The following is a 17,705-nucleotide window of genomic DNA, read 5'->3' as shown; positions in this document are numbered from 1 at the left end:
ACTGTCCAACGAACTGTTTAAGACAGCAGGGAGCTGACTTTTTCCACAGCAGATGGCAGAACATGAAGGGGATCAACTATGTTGCAGGGTTGGAGAAACCATTGTATGGCAGAGCACTTGTCAGATTTTATAGATTTAACAGAGACAGGTTTCCATAACTGTGAGGATGTTTTATGTTCTAAAGCAGTGTGTCTCAGTTACAGTCCTCAGGGACCACTGCTCTGCATATTTTAAATGTCTACTAATTTAAATGATTGCATGATATCCTCTACAGCCATCAAGTGCTGCATAAACCCTGCTAATCACCCACTTATTCAAACCAGGTCTGTGGAAGAAGGGAAACACCTAAATCATGCAGGGCAGTGGTCCATAAGGACAGAAATTGAAAAGCACTTTTTTTTTTTTTTAAAGCAATCAAACGCTAAGTTACAGAACCAAATGTTGTGTAATGTAGAAAACCAATTCAAAACTGAACAACATGCTGTTGTGATCAAAAGTCATACATGCAATCTGCTGTCTCCACAAATTAATCAGATGTTTTTAACTGATGTTATAAATTTTAACTTACTCTGTGAGGAAGTTCATGTGTACTGTGTGTGGCTACAGATACATTTTACACTCTCACAGGATATAAATTTAATCACCTATTGTTTATGCATCACTGTCTGTGCCTGTTTGGCTAGTTGGAGTTTCACTACACAATGCATGTAGAGAAGTTAGTATCAGTTGTGTGGTAAACCAGGCAAGGGGTTATACTGCACCGTACTATATGCTGTAAAAACATGAAGCGTAGTCTAAATATAGGAAATTATGGGTCTGTTGTGGCTGTTTTCTGTGTTTATGTCCATGGCTTTAGATGTTTTATATTCATCTTTCGACATAATAATGGGAGTTTTTCCACTAATCTCTGGCTGGAGTTGATAAGATGCAATCTATGAGCATTTTTCCACTCAAGGACTGTTGCTCTCTAAAACCACACATCTTCAAAATAATGGGATGCTGCACCCTTTTGCAAATGTTTCCAAATGTATTTTTCCTAGAGTATACAAATAGCCGTAGCTCGATATGAGTTTGAAGTGCTTTTAATCAGTAAGCATCAGCATTATTGCAAAGTGCATCATCTTTCGAACGTGACATCTTCTCCCTGACTGTGACCTTATGCATCAGTGTGATTACTTCCTGGGGGAACCACCTCAGCAAATGCTTATCCTTCTGTAGTGGCACAAATAAGCAGGCCAGGTCACGACTTCTCAGTGCCTCTTAAATCTGCCTCGAGTGCTCAGAGTCAAGTGGAATAGGTAAATATGCACTTGTTCTCTGATTCTCCTTGGCATCTTTTTTTTAAACGTAGCCACTCCTTTTGAACAACAAAAACCCACATGCTGCAACAGACCTGCAACTGTTTGGTGCATCTTGGTGTAACAGGAGCATGCTCTACAGTGAATAGATATCTTACCAATATGAAACTAGAGTGTTGAGTAGACTGTTAATAGAAGGGGCTGCTTGGGTTAGACTGTGGTGGTTCTCTAAAGAGCAAAACTAGACTAAAACAGTTCTAGGAGAGCTGCACTAAAGAGATTATGATCAGAGCTAATTTTTAAACTATAATTACTGGGTTGAATAAGAAAAAAAAGAATCACCGATGAGCTCATTTTGACAGCAATGCCTTTCTGGCCAAGATTGAAGCATATTCATCACAACCTGAGATGCAGACTATATGTCATAGATTCTTTGAGCGTTTAGTTTTCATTTCCTCATCTGAATTTTTCTTTCTGCCAAAACATTTAGTGGTGTTTTGGGTCCTGGTGTTAAAAAGGTGTTAAAAAAGGTGTTAAAAAGGTCTCACAAGCTACAATCAACATCAGAGTTAATGTTGATTTTATAACCTAACAAGCTTTTATACTATGAACAGTCATTCATTATTCATGAGTGAACACTACCCAGTGTGGACATTAAAAATTAACATGCAATATATTAATTATGATTCCTAAAATAATCATTAGCTGCTACACTTGTCTTGTTAGAAATTATAAAACTTTGCAAAGCTCAAATTAAAATCTCAATCTTATTTCAACAATGATTTCTAACTTTAATAAAAGATCTAATTTGGAATAAAAACTTACTATCCACTTCTTCGCATTAACAGCATCCCTGTAAAGAGGATCAGTGGTAAATTTAGGAAAACTCGTCAACTTGGAGAATGTCAATACTATGCAAAGGTAAAATATCTTGGTTAAACCTGCCCTGAAGAAAGGGAGAGTTTCTTTTTTGTTTTAAAATTACACTACAGTTTTATGGGTGGATTAGGGATGGGAGTTTTGTGTTACATGTCACATAGTTATGCTAATGGCTCATCTGAACTCCAGTAACTGCATAAGAGACACCTTAGCTTAGCTGAACAATGGATTGATGCAATGATTCTGCTAAAGTCAAATATTTGCTGTTTTATCTACATACCTCAGATGACTGGTTTCTCTGAACTGCCATTCTGTGTGTTTATAAGAAAGATCTTTTTGCAGGCAGGTGGAAGTTGGAATGTGGAGCCACTACACCTTTTAAATACCTTACTAAGAATAGATTAAGTTCACCCCAGTGAGCGTTCAAAAGTTTGGGTTAGTCTGCATTTTATCACTGTGAAGGTCAAACATTACACCGTGTAACTGACCTGCCCCCTGTGCTATAGTAAGCTTTATCACACATTAAGATATTTCACATTGTTGGAGCAAACAATTGTTGACATTCCTGGTCAACAACTCATATTCCTTTCACCCGCCTTGCCTGCTCGCCTCTGTCAGGTTGCCCCAATGACAAGTTGGTGGCTACAGCGTGTGAATGTGTGGGTGAAAGACTGAATGTAGTGCGAAGCACTTTGGGGTCCTCTGGACTAGACAAAGTGCTATAAAAGTACAAGCCATTTCACTGTGGCCACGCTTCAGAAAGCCCTAGTAGATGTTGCTGAATGCACAATAAATGATTAACCAGTCAATTAGAAACAGTTCTAAAGGCAAATCCAACATTTTTCATTATGCGTTGCCATAAATTAGCCCTAGACGTTTAATGATAGCTTGCCATTTGTCATTAGTAATTCTGTCTCACTAGTGAGATAAAAAAAAATAAATATATATATATATTACCAGGAACCAGCAATCAAAGCCAAGTATCCAAATTTAAAATAAACGGAATTCTCAAAGAAAAATAATTGCTGGAAATCTGCAGTTATTGCAAATAGCTAAACTGTCTTCATCCATCTGGTACTAACAAGAAGTAAATGGCCTGTACGTTTGTGAATCTATCTACATTTGATTTGTTTGTGTGCTTTGTCTAAGCTTTCCTTAGTAACAGGAAGTTTTTGCTTACATGTTTTGTTGCTCCTCCAAATTGACAGTAGGTGCAGTTAGCTTTAGGCACTTTTCCACTGGGAATACACAAAATAACAGGTTAATGTGTGGTTTGGTTCTACCCCAGGTAGTGAGCTTCTCTATTATACAGTCTGTTCCTCACTATTGTTGGCCGGCCATTAGCATGCATCAGCTGTGGTCAACTCTCTGCTGATGTTTGCAGCGACGCTGGTTCTGACGGATTCAAATAAACCCAGATAGTTCATGTTGTGTTATAGAAATTCATTGCGAGGTCAAATATAACGATGAAGACTTCACAGCTAAGCTATAATTTTGTTTTGGCGTTCGCCCAGTGGTAATCACAAGCTAATCATGAATAGTCAGCTGTCAATCAAATTGCTTCTGTACAGTACTCGGCTCCATACTGCCAAAGCAGGTAAAAATTCTGCAAACAGCGGATCTGCTTATGGAAAATGAATCTGGCCGGTGTGGACTGGGACCAAAGCGCTTACAGGCGCTCTAGTGGAAAAGCGCCTTTTGTTGCCTCAGTGCTAATTCAACCTGTTAACGCTTGGGTGTTAAGATTAAAAATCTCAAAGTGGGTCATTCTCGCATGTTAACTCATCCTTTGCACAACAAGCTACTATAATACAGGTGCTCATTTGATGCCCAATCACTTCTTTCCCTTGCTCTTGTCACTAAGTGCAGCTGTGTCACCCTTATTTTCACATCTTCCGGTCCAAGTCTGCTGCTTGTAGCTCGTTGCTGTGCTTACACGTGCTTTCTCGTGCAGTGAGGCTCTGGGGAAAACAGAAGTTTCTCTTGCTGTCTGACACTTTGTCATGCAAACGGAGAGTTGTTTGAGCCAACAATCATGCAGATTTGGTGCCAAGTACTTTTGACTTTTTAAAAAAAAACTGTTTGTTTTTCCACATGTCGTATTTGCATATACTGATGGGTCCCTGTCGAACAGTTGTATTTCTCAAATTCTGGGGTGTGCGACAGGAAGTTGTGCAAAAATAGCAAACACGATGCTTCCTTATTTGTACTCATTATTTCTCACTTTTATCTTTCTCATTCTTCTTTTCCATCAATTGTGTAAATAAGTACCAGAAGGCCATTAATTATAATGACCCTTCTATGACTTTCTATTCTGAAGGCCAGGAAGCTTTAAAGGTCTCTGATGGTTGAATCTATATCAGGGTCTTTGTTACTGTAGTGATCTCAGTTTCACATATATTTGTTGCACTGCTAGTTGCACATTTTACAATTAAGTGTTCATTTTCTTGTGGTTGAGCTTGCAAAGCTTTTAATTAACTTCCATTCTAAATAATTTATTGTTCAGCTTCGTTTGCTTCCACTTGTGAAAGTTGCTTTATTTTGTCTAGTTTTAGCAACTCAAGAGTTAAAATAATTGGCATGTTATGTTGCATCCTTAGATAAGAAATTATAAAATGTTTTAATTTGACCTATTTACACATGTTTTTACCAAATGCTCTGCAGTAACTTTTCCTCTCTGAACTCACCCAATCACATAAGGTCACTAGGTTGCAGTCTCCGAGCCTAAATTTTCTTTGTAACCATAATCTTGTCATAATGCAGTTTTGCTGATCTTTATTCTGTCTCAGTAACCCGGCTTGGCGATTTAAGTTGAACGATGAGTCTAATCTGCTACTAAATGTATGTGGTTTTATGTCATGTCTGATAGCAGGTTAGTTTTTTTTTTTTTTTTTTTTAAAAAGATCAAATGGTTTTTGTATTTCTGAGCTTTATATAGAACTAGTGTGTGTCTCTCTCATATGCTATTACACAGAATCTCACTGTTTTTATGTACATGAATTAATGAATGCTGATGTTTTAAGTACCCATTACTGAAAATTGCCGAATTGATTAGTTTTTGTAAGCTGTAGCTTAGGCTTGCTGTGTTCTCAGAAGTGCTTGTTGGACTCTTTAATGGCTTTCTAGTAAGTGGGTACTAATAATTAGCAAGTAATAGTTTTCAAGGCTTAGGCTTTCATCTTTCATGATTGTGACTTTCTAATAACGAGCCAGGTAACTAGCAGTAAATTGTTATGTAATAAAATTGATTATAATGGCAATTCTAAGTACCTAGAATAAATTCTTTTTTTTTTTCTTTTCTTTTTTTTCCCAACCTTTCTGCGCTACTCAAATAGCTGTTTTCTAAAGGAACTTAGTTTGAGGACTGTCCCCAAACATAAGCACTTTTAATCTCCCTATTATTTTGAACAGTCAGCGGAGAGCTGGTTAGACAGAACAGCTCCTGATCCTCACAGATATGACTGGCCTCACTCCTGTGTCTTACCCGTGCCGTAAAGGAGGAGCTTAGTTGGGATTACGGTGTCAGACCTTGTGTCTGTCTCTGTCTTTCCTTTAGTGATTACAGATAATCTTTTGTCAGCTTTGTGTACCAACAGCACTGTTTCAAGAAAAGGAAAAAAGAAAAGCATGATTCAGTTGCAGCAAAATTGTAATTGTGATTTGATAGAGTAATACTGTGAACTAGTGCATTGGTTTCCTAAACTTACATTGTGTAGCTCCAGGTTGTTGGGATAAGGTCATGATGGAAGTTTGACATTTGGACAAGTACATGAATTTAAGCAAGTAAATTTTCTTTAGAAAGCACTGTTTGCTGAAGAAAATGAGAAAGTGCTTTTCAGTGAAACATGGAACACTACATAAGATGTAGTTTAAGAGCATAAAACCAATAAAACAATAAAGTAAATTATAGGCAGTAAAACCCTCAGTAACTAGAAAAGAAATGTCATCGGCTTTTTAAAATGATCAATAGTCTAAATAGTTTAAAGAGCATCTTAAACTAATTGTGCGCTACTACTTAAAAAGTAACTATCTGCTAATTAGTCTTTGATTAGGACTGTCAACAGAAGATTTGAATGTTTGCTGAATAGACGGATACTATCTGCCCAAGTCTTGTTTTGAAAACAGTACAGGTCTGGAAACCCACCAGTATTATCGCAGTTAAATGTTGGGACAAGTTTAGATTAGCCTTAGCTCAGCAATGCAGTCAGGGAACAAGTCAGCCTCAGGGGGTTTGGCTTAATTGTTTTCACAGCTTTAGCTGGTCCTGGAATTACCTTAAGCCAGTGAAAAGGCTTCATTGCATACTAGCTAGGTGTCGGAATCTTTAAGAACTTCACAATTCGATTCTCTTTCAATTCAAAAGGCTGGGATGGGTTTCTAAATATATTATTAATATAACATGAATTTAATTTAACCCTTCTTAGCTTCTGTTGGGGGTAAGTGTTGACATCACTAATTTTATAGTTTTCTTGTTTACGGTGGTAGGATTAATCAACTGTTTCATTTTTGCTGACTCTGGGTTTGGTGGCACTATTTTATAAAATCTTGCACAGACATAATATTGGTAAATATTGCAATGACAATGTTAGTTACAATATATGCCATTATTCTTCTTTCATTACTTCCTCGTGTGATTCTAACACTGGCCAAAATGCTACAGGTCACAATGTCATCTGTGTCCGGTATGAGTATCTGCTGTAATGAGACTCTGTTCAGTTGGACTAAATTAACATAGGCCTGTAAAATCCATAAAACTTGGAACAAATTAGCCAACCCTTAATTGCTCTCCAGTCAGGAATTTGCAAAATGAAAACTGCTTTCACTCATGTCCTCATACTATAATTATCTGCTTCCAAGTTTCACCACCTGACGTCCTCAAAATTAAGTCATAAGTTTAAAATAGTCAACTTTTGATGTTCAATTCTCAATCGTTCATATTTGCATCTGCAATGTATCGACTCCTCCACACCTATTGCTACACAATGCCCAAATAAGAAAAAAAAGTTATTTAGCCCATCTGGAATATTTCTCTTATAGAATTATCGGCCAAGAAGTGCACACCCAACAATGTCATGTTCAAAGGTAGTCATTAGAATAGGAAAAAATCCTCAACAGGTTTGGTTTAAGACTTTTTATGATTCATTTTTGATCTAGGGACTTTTCTGTAATGCATAATTTCTCAGCAACACAGCCATTTTTTACACCACTGCTGCCTTTTGCTGTAGCTTTGGATTGAAAAATAATAATGGCACCATTAAGAGAGACTAACGAGGGATTTATGAAGCTACACAGGGGAACCCATTTTATGTGCTTGGTAAGAAAGACTATTAAAAACATTTCACGGAAATGAAGGGTGCTTTGTTTTTTTACCATCTTTGATTGTCTTTCAGAAGTCGATATCTGATGGTGGCATGTCTTAGAGTTTTTAAAATGTGCCGTTTGTCCTCCATCACCATAGAAAGAGGATAAATAAATATCAGTTCCTTCCTCTTCTGTTGGGGTTTGAACCATCAGGTTGTACCAGATTTGACTGTAGAACCCTCTAAAAACATCTTTGTTTCTTCATGGGGCCAGAAAGACAACAAAGAGCCAAAATATTTGCATCATTTTAAATACCTATTACAGGTTTGGTTCTGTCTTTAAAACCTGAGCAGGGAGGATTTAGCATTCTGTAGCCACAGTGCAGGGAGCTGCTGTCCCCTCAGCAGTTATCAGCAATGTTTTGTGCTAAAAGTAGGATAAAAGTAAACTGAGAAACTGCAGTGTTATTGTTGCCAAGTGCAATGAGAACATCCATTGTGATTAACCTGCATTTTCCCCTACTCTTCTTTCTATTCCACCCTATAAATGCAGACATAAAACTGGATCTATTGTACAGCTCTACTTCTGGTAAATATGTGCTGAAGGAAATACAATGCAGATTTCTTTTAAAGCAGGGATTATAAATGTGAGCTTGTGACAACAAAACAATTAGCAGCATTTAGGAAAGAAGCTGCATTTTAGGCCAAGTTGTCTTGTGTTGTTTTTAGCATACATTAATACATTACAGTGTAGATCGCAAGTTTCTATTTGAACTTCAGTCTTTATTTTAAATAACCATTTTTTAACCAAACACTATTTTACTAATATTAAACTAGTGTCGGTCAGAATGATCTCAGCCAAATCCTCTGGTCATTTGTAGAATAGCAGAATCCTGATTCCAGTTTCTTGGCTGGTAGTTTGTGTTGGGTGCTGGAAAAATCTCTAGTGGCCAATTGTCTGAGTGCACAGATTTATTGGCCAGCAGATTTATTGGTACTGATTTTCTTAATTTCCTGAGATCAGCTGACACTTGAATGTGAAGGCGATCTTATCAACTGATCTTATCTACATTGGCAAATGTTTAAAGTCGATCACTGTCCTCTTCTGCTCTCCCATCAGAGAGATTTGATTGACAGACTGGCCCACCAGGCCATGTCTCCACATTTTCAGTTAACAATAGTCAGCACTGTTGCCGACTCAGCAACTTTCTTGTTACATTTAGCAACATTCCAGACAAAAAAAAAAAAAGATATTGGCCAAAATCAAAGTTGGCAGAGCAGGTGTTTTACATGTTGGTAATCGGCGATTGGTCAGAAAACTGCAGTCAGTGCACCTCTAGTCATCGGGCAAGGGGCGGGGAGCACCCTTTACTGGTTGAAACCCCTCACAGGATAACACACAGGACAAAATGCATGCTTGCTCCTATGGGCAACACTCATTAACATAAAAGTCATGCTTTTGGACTTTGGCTTTAAGCTGGAAACCCCAGACAGGTATTGCAAAACCTTTTTTCTGACAACTAACTGCTTCAACCTTAGTGTCTGGGTGTACAATGGTAATTTGTTTAATTGTTTAGTGCTTATTGTTTTGTTTTTCACTCTTGGGATTTTCCAGAACTAATGAAAGTTCATCTTGGCAATGGCTGCATATTAGTTACACTTCATACCAATCTCTTTTGGCCAGGATGTCAGAAAATCCCCCAAAACAAATAAAAAAAAACTCTTCACGGTTAACACAAATGAACAGTTTGGGATTGTTGTGTGTAGAAGAAAGCTTACAGGAGAGCTGATTTTTTTTATTTTTATTTTTTATTTTTTTACATATAAAACTCATAACTTTCTAGTAGGTGGTTTAGAAACGGTTGTTTTGGTTTTTTTGTTTTGCTTAGTTTTTTTGGTAGCAATATGCCCGAGTGAAGGGGCAGTCATGCAGCAAAAATGCCCTACTTGTTATTGCATTCAGACATAATGTCTCTCACACAGTGAGTCTACTGAAAAGCACTGGATCTGTGTTCTGTAAGGCATTTAGGGACAATACCAGAATGTAGCTGTGAAAGGTTGGGATTTTAAAGGATTGCTGTGCAACTTATCAGTGTAATCTTGGCCTCGTAAGGGTAGCACATTTACTCTATTTTGGTACCATTTCTTTAGTGGTTTAGTTTTAAAAGGTTTTTTTATGTATTGGTTTGCACTTTGTGTGGGTTCTGTAGAGATGATAAATCGTTTTTCTTTACTGATTGTATAGTAAGTTATGTTTGCTTTCAGTTTGTTAAATGCATCAGAATTTTACATTTCCTGCTTTGGTATGATGTGTATGAGGCTGTAGTGTCTGGGTGTGCCTGTCACATTGCTACTTCCCTATGCACACCAAGTTTGCAACCATGGCACCCCATGTTGAACAATTACATAGAGAACATCGTACACTTGTCACCCCCAATTTTACTTCATGTTTTAAGTACTTTTTATTGTTACACAGAGGAGAAATTATTTAGTCTATTCATGTATATAATTTGCAGCAAAAATGTATCAATTAACATTATTAAAAAATATTTTGCCACTTTTTGTGTTTGTAATGGGTGACATATTTCAGGTGCAATCAGGTGCAGGTTGTTCCAATTAAGTCACTTTTTTTTTACACTTCTGTTTATTTTCCATCTCTACTTTCCTTCACACTCTGTGGACTTCAGACTTTTAGGCAAGAAAATCTTTGAGATTTTGGCATTAAGTATGTGAAAAATTAAATATTAATGTTATTGTGTTGAAATGTGATAACAGCAGCCCTTAGAAAGTAGTTTTCTTTGCACATATTTGTAATGACAATGGCAATTCAGTATATTCTACATCTGTAGCTGAAAGCTCTTGGATCATCAGGTTATTTTTAAAGGACTAAGAGTTGCTTTCAATGTTTACCAAAAAAATTGTTCATCTGGAGGTCAACTATGCATCATAGCCATATCTGATGCCTTGAAATCGTCCTTTTATAAGTAAATCCTTCCCTTTTTGAAACGCTCCATTCTGCATGTCACCATAACAATGCTTCTCCATTTGTTCCATTGACACCATTTCCAAGTGTAAAAGAGGCTTTTAGTTAGCATAATAAGCTGTGGATGCGCAGTCCCACCAGGTGTTTGCTAATTGCTGCTGCCGCTAGTCTTGTGGAGCTGAGTGGAGGAGTTGTGCTGCACCTTTAGTAAATAGGCTTTGCACTGTACGTATAGGCTTTTATGCAGCCTCTAATGGTTGCCATGATTTCTCAAACATTCATGAATGAATCAAAGCAACTCCTCAAGTATGTGTAAAACACATTGTACATGAAATTATACAAAAAGCTGACAAATGAAAGTCAATTTCTCGTGATGCAACCTATAGCAGAAAAAATATTATTTTCTAATTGTTTGGAAGCCATGGAGCAGCTCCCAATATTTTCACACATCACATGTTTTCTTAATATCGTTCAAAACATACTCGACTGTGAACACGCTCAGTGAGGCGACTGTCGTCATTGCCCAGTTTTTTTTTTGTTGTTTTTTTTTTTAGGACAAAGGCTATTATCTCTTCCAGGACTAGCCAGTCTGCTTTGGAGGAAGCAGTGGGAAGAACACCACTGGAAAGAGGGAGAGTGACAGCCCTGTCCAAGAACAGAGTGATAAAGATACAGAGAGGAAGTCATTCTGTGCCACTATCAGTTAGTGAAAGCAGCAATAGTGCTGGAGTGAGAGGATGGCGGCGTTATTCCACACTATCTGCAGGAAATTATATGTGAAATATAATGGGGCCAATAACTTTAGGTTGTATTTGTTTTCACTTTCTTTGTAATCTTTGTTTCTTATGTAATGTTTGTGCAAGTCTAGGAGGCTATTTAAGACTCTGTGAAGTTATCTCTATAGAGAAAAGTTTATAGCTCACTTTATTCTCAGGTTGCTGGTTTTACAAGTAAAACGAACTATCCTTGTTTTGGGTGTTTTCATTTTACTAATGAGTTGAAATTACACCTTCAGAACAGTGATAGTGCATCTCTTGGTCTGTTTTATGCAAGCAGAATATATTTAGCATATATAGTGCAGTTGAGGTGTTATCCTGTGAGTGAATGTCACTTTTGCACTTGTACAATATCATCAGGGCATGTAAAAAAAATTTTTTTGCTTTATTTGGTCAGTAAACAATAGGTTTGGCAGCAAAGTTAAAAGTGTACAAATCAGATATATTATCAGTTTAAAAAAAAAAAGAAATTAAGCATTTAGTTAGAAATATTAAGCGATTCATAGCTGTCAATCCTAAGGCTTCTTTTCTAGTAAGCTATGTTACCAGATTTTACAGCAAGAGATGTCTTGTCTCAAACATGATTTCAATTCTGCATAAATTAAGTTGTGGCTTAAAAAGCAGAACTTCATAGTTTATTTTTCTAAGTAGTTTTGAATCTTGTTCCTACCCTGAACACGCTCTGTTCAGGGTAAGAACAGAGTGCGTTCAGAAAGTGCATTTCCGTTGTGTGGGCACAATGCTACCACAGCTCTGGTTTTCACCTGCATGGGATTTTTCTCACATTCTGCACACGTTTATGGTGTGGGTTTATCTAATGACAGCTGCTGGAGGAGAAACATCTTTCTTTTGAGGCCTTTTCCTATAAACACAATGTCCCTACTTTCTCTTTTCGATTTCCTGCTTATGCGGGACTTACATTAATCTCCTTAGTGCTTAGTACTAAATGTAAGGATGACTAATACTTAACGTTAGCCAGCCTGAAACCTAAATTTGAAGTTGTTAAACCCCCATGCAGACCTAAAACATGCCTAGACATGAATAACATAATTTGTTTTGGGATTATTATATTTAATATGACCTTAACATCAGACTTCCTCACATGTAAATAGGGTGAGTTTATATTGTGTTTCTTATACCAGAACCTCAGACAACACTCAAACAAGCATCATACAGTGATAAAAAGATTTGTAGGGAAATAGCCACTCAGTGCCTTGCCCAAGGGCGCATCAACAAGTGGCAAGCTGAAATCAAAAACAAAACTTTGAGGATGCACCTGCCTGACTGTGGCTCTGCAGGAAGAGCCCAATCACACTAACAGACACACTTGTCTGATGCGCACATCTTGAATTATTACTCTGCAATTGGCTGGTGAAAATATTTTAATTTGAAACATTTTGTTAAATTCTGCTTAATTTCATTATTAATTATCGTGACAATTTTTCTGTTCTTTATATAAATACACTTTATGTTTGTGTGAAATTCTTTTTCTTTTTTCTCTCCCCACCAGGGGGTCTTTTTGTGGGCTCTAGTGTCCCTTATATGACAATAGGCTGACAGGAAAGGGGTTGGGGGAAAGACATGCGGCAAATGTCGCCGGGTCCGGGAATCGAATCGTCGAGGACTCAAGGCCTCCAAATGTGGGTCGCGGTATCCCCTACGCCACCACAGCACGCCCCTGTTTGTGTGAAATTCTTAGAAATGTTAAAGACAATGGATCTGTCTGCTCTTTCTTCACCACTGCCTCAGCTTCAACAGCCTGACATAATTTAGTTTGTTGAGGTATTGTTTAATATTAAATGGAGTAAGTTGTGGGAGTCGCTGAAATTATGTGCAATACCTGCCGCCTGACTGAAATTATTCTGTGTGGTTTCAACCAACACTTTCTTTTGAAATGTATGAAATTTAAGAGCTTTTTTTTTTTTTTTTTTTTTTTTTTTAACGTTTCTCCCACCAGTTATTCAACTTTTTATTTCCATGAAGACCAATAAAAAATGCCTGGAGAATTTTTTTTTTTCTTTTTTGGTTCCAGCTTTCATAAAACCTCATGTCTTGCATGACTGATATCAAACAATGAAACAAAATTAAGCTAAAAAATTTAAAAACCTTGAAATATTTGAACCTTGCAAAGGAAAAGTAATATTTTGCTGTTAGTTTCCCATTGGTTGTAAGAATATTAAACAGAAGTGTGATGCTTTCTCCTAGCCGATTATTCCAGCCTGACATATTTGTTTCTAACCTGCCTTGATATCTAAAGTATTACCTTCAAAACCCAAAAGTTGGAAAATGCCTACTTTATTATTTATTTATTTTTCAAATACGCCTCACTTTTCAAAATGTGTTTTTCATTCTTTGTGTGTTCTTGTGCATTTTCCTTTGTGGTGCTATAATTCCTTTTATAATTTAACTGGAGAAGGTTAAATTGATGTGTGTAATTCATTCTTTCATTGCTTTGAGCTTCCATCAGAAACATTATTTGGTACATACTGACATCTAGTGGCTCACATGTGCCATCTTGTTTTTGAAATTATATTAGTCAAATCTTTCCTTCCTTCCCATTTGTTAATCAAAACTGTATTTGGTACCTTAACATAGAATGTGTTTGCACTAATATAGAACATAATTATCCTCAGTTAATAACTGGGTAAAGTTTCTATAGCAATTTTTTTAGATTTCTCTCTGAATTGATTATGAATTCTACATAATTTCCTGGAGCTGTTGCCTGTCATCATTTCTGTCTAATGGATTCTTTATTTTTCTCCCTCTCCTCCTCCTCCTTGTCGCCTCTTTTCTGTCATCTTGGCTGATATTTCCTACCCTCTCTCTCCATATCCCCCCTTGTAATCTTTTATACAATCTGCAGAATCTCAAACGGCTGATTCCAGATGAGGTAGGTTTGCTAATGTGTGTTACAATCACCTATGCTCGACTCACCAGCTGTTGTCTGTCAGAGTCCCACTTAAATGTAACCAGCACTGAGGGTGTGTTTTGTTTTGCGTTGAACATGAGCTTGATGTGCATAATTTAGAGAAATTTATTGAAAGCTTTAATGGTTGGCACAAAGATTAGTGAATTATTATATCACATCTTTGTGCCAAGACCTTGTGCACTACTGAGCTCATGTTCTTGTGTGTTTTCAGTTATTTTAATACACAGTGTATGTCTTGGCAATACTCACAATGTTAGCACAAACACTTAAACCCTGAGGGTTAGACATTGCCCACCCATGTTGTTTACCGTACTTTGCGTGGGCATTGTTTTGTGCCAAAAACAAATCAATAACCTCATTTTGCTAAAAGTGTTCCTTTTGAAGATTTTAGCCCTTTTCAGACTCTTAATTTGGAGTGTTTTTAGTTTTAATACTTCTCAGTGAAATCTAAACTTTGATAACAAAAGCTGTTCAATTTTAATTCATATTTAAAAATAAATTGATGCAGTTAATGTATGCAGCACCTAAAGGTTAGAACTGCTACCAACCATCTTTTGGAAAGAAGGCGCCATTGGCTCAGGAGGTACAGATTTGTCCTGGCGTTGCCTATTTAAAGACGATGACATCTGAATGGCAGCCTTGGTTCTGTCAGTCTGCCTTAGGGCTGCTGTGGCTGCAGTTCAGTTTACCACCACCAGTTCACTAATGCATTATGAGTGAATGGTTGATTGTAGTACAATGTGCGTTGGAACCCTGGGCCTTTAAAAAGCAGACCAATGTCTAAAATATGCTGCAATGTATTCATCTAGGAAATTGGCTTGAATAAGTGTTCGTAATACATAAGCAATTCATAAAATGTCCCTCTTCAGGTTAGGTGTAGTTCAGTGAACAGGTGTGTGTGAGGTTGGAAGATTGAGATGTGATGTAGGTCACATTTGTGGTTGAAGACACACCTTTTTATTTCGGTGATTTCTATATGTCTTTCAAACATCTAGCTTGCATAGCTAGAATCCTATTTATGGTTATTTATCTAACCATAAATAATGTTGGCAATTTAGCTCCCTTCAAATTTTCTGCAAAGAGTCTAAAGTCTGAAAACGGCTAATGTCTTATCTGCAAACTAAAACAACTTTTTGGCATTAAAAACCTGATGACATTGTCGATGTGTTTCTAAGGAGAGTGGGGCTTGCATGTTACATGTTGTTAGATATGCCCTCTCTTTGATGTGTGTGTTTCCTCTAAACTCATCTTATCTTGTTCACCCTCCCAGTTGGAGCGTCTCACCAGTATGAGAACAAAAAAGGACAAGGAAAAGCCTCTCCCTCCAAATCAGCGACAATCTTCAGCTGCCAACTATGAGCTCTCACCTCAAAGTGCTATGCTCCATGAACAAAGTGATGAAGATATCCTGGCGCTCTTTGAAAAGATGCTGGTGAGGGGAAAAAAGAGGTTTCTGTGGAAAATTCACCCACTAAGCTGTCAAATAAAATTCATTATCTTGAATGTGCAGCTTAGTAAACTTGTAATACTCAGAACTGCTGAACCCCTCAATATTTAAAGAGCCTTCGTGTGGGATTACCTTAATGGCTTCAAAATAATTTTTTTTTTTAAAACAGATATAAGGTCATAATGCTCTCCTATTTTCATATGGTCACATCCTACAACAGATTTCAGCACAAACATGTATGTTTTAATGTTTAATAAAGACCAACTGTGATTTCAAAAGCTAGGACCTCAAAATACATTAAGCTATACAAAAATGTAACAATGCACCTATTTTGTGTTTTTTTTTTTCTGTCAATCGTTTTTTTTTCTTTGTGAATTTAATTTATTTATTCTCAAAATGGTTTGCCCTTCACGTCATTTCTTTTTTTTTTTTCATTTCTTTGCTCTTCCTATTTCTCCTAAAGGTGGACATGAACCTGAATGAGGAAAAGCAGCGACCGCTGAGGGAAAAACACATATCGATTAAACGTGAGATGGTCTCCCAATACCTCCACACCTCTAAAGCTGTAAGTACCCAAATTAAATGCCTAGCGGACAATGCCAAAATCATTGTGCAGATAAAACATTAAAACGCATGAATAGAAACTATTGTAATAGAAATTAATTTGATTTAATTTACAGCCGCATCAAAAAATTTACAATAAGAAAAATTATTTCAGTTTTTCATATTGTAACTTTTACACTGTGCAGGAGGTTTAGTTTCAAAAAAATGGCCACCCTTCTCTTACCCATTTTGATTGGGGTGGGTAAGATGCAAGATCTTCTAGTTGCTATTCCGTTTATATTGCATTTTGATTCAACAGAATACTTACGCTTTGCAGCTACAGTTTAAGAAAAAAAATCTCCTGCACTTGACCTTTTAATACTTTAAAGAGCAACTAATTTGGCATGGAATGCTTTTCAAAGCTGAAAGGTTTTTGTTTACACAAAATCAAATCAAAACTATTGAAGCTAGTGGGATTTCATTGTGAATGAATGACTCTATATAAATAAATTTGGACTTTGATCCTGGTGTGGAAAATTCAGATGTTAAAGCAACACAAACCAGTAAATTGCAGGTAAAGGAATAAAATGACATAAATAAGAATAGGGTTAACTCTAGCATAACTACTAATACATTTTAAATGACAAATACTTTAAAATGTATTGTTTGATGTGTTTTTCAGGGACAAGACCAAAGGGAGAGGTCCAAGTCAGCAGTAATGTACATCCAGGAGCTAAAGATGGAGTACAGAGACCAACAGCAGCTGCTTACCTGTCTGGAGTCTTTGAGAGTCTCACTCAATAACAACCCTGTCAGGTAATGCATACAAGACAAAAGAAATTTGGCCTTTTTTTATCTTCAAACCAGAGGCTTCCTTAAATTAAATTTTCAAATAAGTTGACCTATCCTACATGTGTTGGGAATCTCATCTTCAACTTGTGTGATAAAAGGATCTGAAGTGGTGAAGATTTTGTGGTGTCAAACACTCTTTGAATGCAGTGATAGCCTGAAGTCCTTTGTAGGTTTTCCTGGACACTTTGTGTCTTCTCTGATCATGTCCCTTGTGTTTTGCTGTAGCTGGCACAAGTTTTATGTTCTGTTCCTTTCTTTCTCTTAATTGGAAGCATTATGATAAATGTGACTGTTGCATTAACTTACAAACTGGCCTTTCTCATTCCATTAAAAGCTGCTATTTCATTCAGCCTTTTACAGTTAAAAATGTTCAGTGGACACGCATGTTTCATTGTTATGAAATAATGCAAGCATTTGGTTACAGTTTCTGAGAATTCCCAATGGGGAAAATAACCATTATGAAGTCACCAAAGACTGAGATTTTCAGTCACATTTGTGCCAAACTTTATCCAGTAGAAAGTGATATTGAAGATCATATCATAAAGACGTTTGAAATATTTTTATTAGTCAACAGTAGATGCAGATTTTTTATAAAATCTTTGGAAAGCATAAAGTAATTTGTGAAATGTCGGCTGAACAAAATGGTAAACGTCTTCCTGCTGCTGTTTTTGAAAAGTTTAGCTTTCATCAAATCCAAG

The 17,705-nt window shown here is 36.8% G+C and overlaps 1 protein-coding gene across 2 annotated transcripts in view; it reads left to right on the top strand.

Moving 5' to 3' along the window:
• The window catches only part of LOC122836632 (protein diaphanous homolog 1), a 100,094-nt gene that overhangs the window by 6,362 nt on the left and 76,027 nt on the right, over positions 1–17,705 (top strand). The window contains exons 2-5 of one of the 2 annotated variants that reach the window (XM_044126340.1): positions 14,100–14,126; positions 15,436–15,597; positions 16,076–16,177; positions 16,838–16,971. In XM_044126340.1, the coding sequence (XP_043982275.1) occupies positions 14,100–14,126; positions 15,436–15,597; positions 16,076–16,177; positions 16,838–16,971 (425 nt within the window). The remainder of the gene's footprint in view (positions 1–14,099; positions 14,127–15,435; positions 15,598–16,075; positions 16,178–16,837; positions 16,972–17,705) is intronic. The other variant, XM_044126341.1, reaches the window with a different exon arrangement.

Source organism: Gambusia affinis, linkage group LG09 (assembly GCF_019740435.1).
Source record: "Gambusia affinis linkage group LG09, SWU_Gaff_1.0, whole genome shotgun sequence".
Lineage (NCBI taxonomy): Eukaryota > Metazoa > Chordata > Actinopteri > Cyprinodontiformes > Poeciliidae > Gambusia > Gambusia affinis.
The sequence above is the reverse complement of the archived record's forward strand: the minus strand, read 5'-3'. Positions and strand labels throughout refer to the sequence as shown.